The sequence below is a fragment of the Pteropus vampyrus genome, unplaced genomic scaffold (assembly GCF_000151845.1).
Source record: "Pteropus vampyrus isolate Shadow unplaced genomic scaffold, Pvam_2.0 Scaffold368, whole genome shotgun sequence".
Classification (NCBI taxonomy): domain Eukaryota; kingdom Metazoa; phylum Chordata; class Mammalia; order Chiroptera; family Pteropodidae; genus Pteropus; species Pteropus vampyrus.
In genome coordinates this window covers 1,359,891-1,361,907 of record NW_011889149.1, presented here as the reverse complement: position 1 = coordinate 1,361,907, position 2,017 = coordinate 1,359,891, and the positions used below count along the sequence as shown (strand labels likewise).

The window sequence follows — 2,017 nt, the reverse complement described above, 5'->3', positions numbered from 1 at the left end:
TTCTCTGACCGTGAGACGGGCACACGCAGGGCACAGGGCCGCCCCTGCCCTTATGCCACCAAGGCCTACCCCGACTTTGTGGCCCACAAGAGCAGAGTATCTCCACTTCTAAGAGCCACTGTCACCACAGTGTGGGCCGGACGCTCTGCCTCCCGTTAGAGAGCCCCACAGGCCCACAACGAGAAGCGCCCTGAAGCCGTTTACTGGGCAAACTGGGATGATGCTGGACACGGACCCGACGGTCTCGCCGTGGTCTCAAACACCAGCGCGTCTCGATCCTCTCCTGAGCTACGGCTCCGTCTTCCCCGGATTTCAGTGGCAGGAGCCATGCTTCCCACGCAGGCTCATTTCTCCCAAGTTTCACGTGCAGAGCCTCTAGTTCCAGTCTGCTTGCGCTAAGGTCGATGAGGCCTCCCCGAGCGCCCCCCTGATCTCTGGGGGCCATGAAGTCACATAAGCAGACGCTGCACAGTGCTGGCTCTTGCTGTCCCCTCTGTGTGTGTGACATCAGTCTTTACACTTGCCTTTATCTCAACAGAACCCCCCACTTCTGGAAATTAAAGGCCAAGAGGTCACCCAGCCTGTTCCCAGGAGAAATCGCCAAGGTCGTCACTGACAGAGACTCATCTATTACTGGACCCACCAAGAGATGCTGCAACCACGACCCCCAAACTCTGGGTGTTTTCCTCCCTTCCAGCTTCAGGAAGGCATCTGAAATGCCCATAAAGAGAAAGACAGAATCACCTCCCAAATAGTCACGCAAAGTTCTTTCATTACTGCAACTACCCTGGTCCACTTGCCCTTAATTAGCTCCATCGCAGGCTGACGACACGAGGCAGCCCCCATCGACTCGCCACGGGACAAGGAAGAAGGGAGCCACACACAGACTCACAAGCTGGGACCCTAACCAAGCCCGCTACTGAGCAGCAAGCAGAAGAGGGTCAGTCCGCTCGCCTGTAAAACGCGGCGCTGAAATGGGGAGACCCTGCAGCCCCTTGCAGTGGGAGGCGATCGAACACTCACTGTGTGCCCAAGCCTGTGACATGTGCTTTGTATACCTTAAGTCATTTAAAGGCTGCAAGATTCTCACGGCGGCAGTGTAATCATGACCATCTCCCAGAGGCGGGAACGGAGGCTCTGGAAAGCAAACTATGGTGCCCAGAGTGTCCCCACAGAGAAAGGCCGGGTCGCAATTCTCTGCCGCTCCTGTGCAGCTCTCAAGCCCCCGCTTTCTCTACTGCACGCCTTACGTGCACAGCTGCGTTTCTCAGGGGGTTGTGCCGTGACGGCTCTTGGAAAAGAGGCTTTACGTAGTTTACGCAACATGCTGGGGGTGGCTGGTGTCCCCACGTGTTCGGTTGCCCACGGTAACTATTAGCGTTGATGCTGCCTCTCCTCCCAAGCTGCCGTGGCCACCCCCCAGCTCCTGGAAGGAATCAGTGCCCTCACCTGGAAAGGGCTCCTTGAGGAAGTGGCCATTGATGGTCTGGTTGGCTGTGCCCAGCGGGTTCTTGGCGACGAGGGTGTAGTTGCCATTGTTGTAGTGGGTGGGCTTGTTGAAGAGCAGGCAGCCCTCGGAGACCTCGCCCTCCTGGTAGTACTCCACCCGGATGATCCTGGACTCGCGCAGGGGCTGCCCGTTGTGCAGCCAGTGCAGCGTGGGTGGTGGGTTGCCCCGCACCACGAACTCGATGCAGTGCTCCAGGCGCAGCTCAGGCTCCTCCAGGCTCACCACGCGCGGGGGGTCTGCGGGGGACAGGCCGGCTGAGGCCCTGTGCACGGAGGCCCGGGCCCTGGAGCGGCCTTCCAGGGACCGCCACGGGAATCCCCACTCTTCCCACCAGCTCTGCAAAGCCTGAGGGAATCGGGGGTGCCTCCCAACCACCCCCCGAAAGAGGGGAAGAGATGTCTGTTTGCACCCAAACGCCCTGGATCCATCACAGCTGGAGACCGCCCAGGGGTTTAACAAGAGGCAGACCCGGGGCAAACGGGGAGAGCCCTGGAGGCATCCCTGAGT

General features: G+C 59.5%; 1 protein-coding gene across 1 annotated transcript in view; it reads right to left on the bottom strand.

The window, feature by feature from the left end:
* Positions 1-1,315: 1,315 nt before the first annotated feature.
* NTRK3 (neurotrophic receptor tyrosine kinase 3) overlaps positions 1,316-2,017 on the bottom strand; it is a 59,334-nt gene continuing 58,632 nt past the window's right edge. Inside the window, exon 6 of the mRNA XM_011379693.1 lies at positions 1,316-1,746. Coding sequence (XP_011377995.1) covers positions 1,316-1,746 — 431 coding nt within the window. The remainder of the gene's footprint in view (positions 1,747-2,017) is intronic.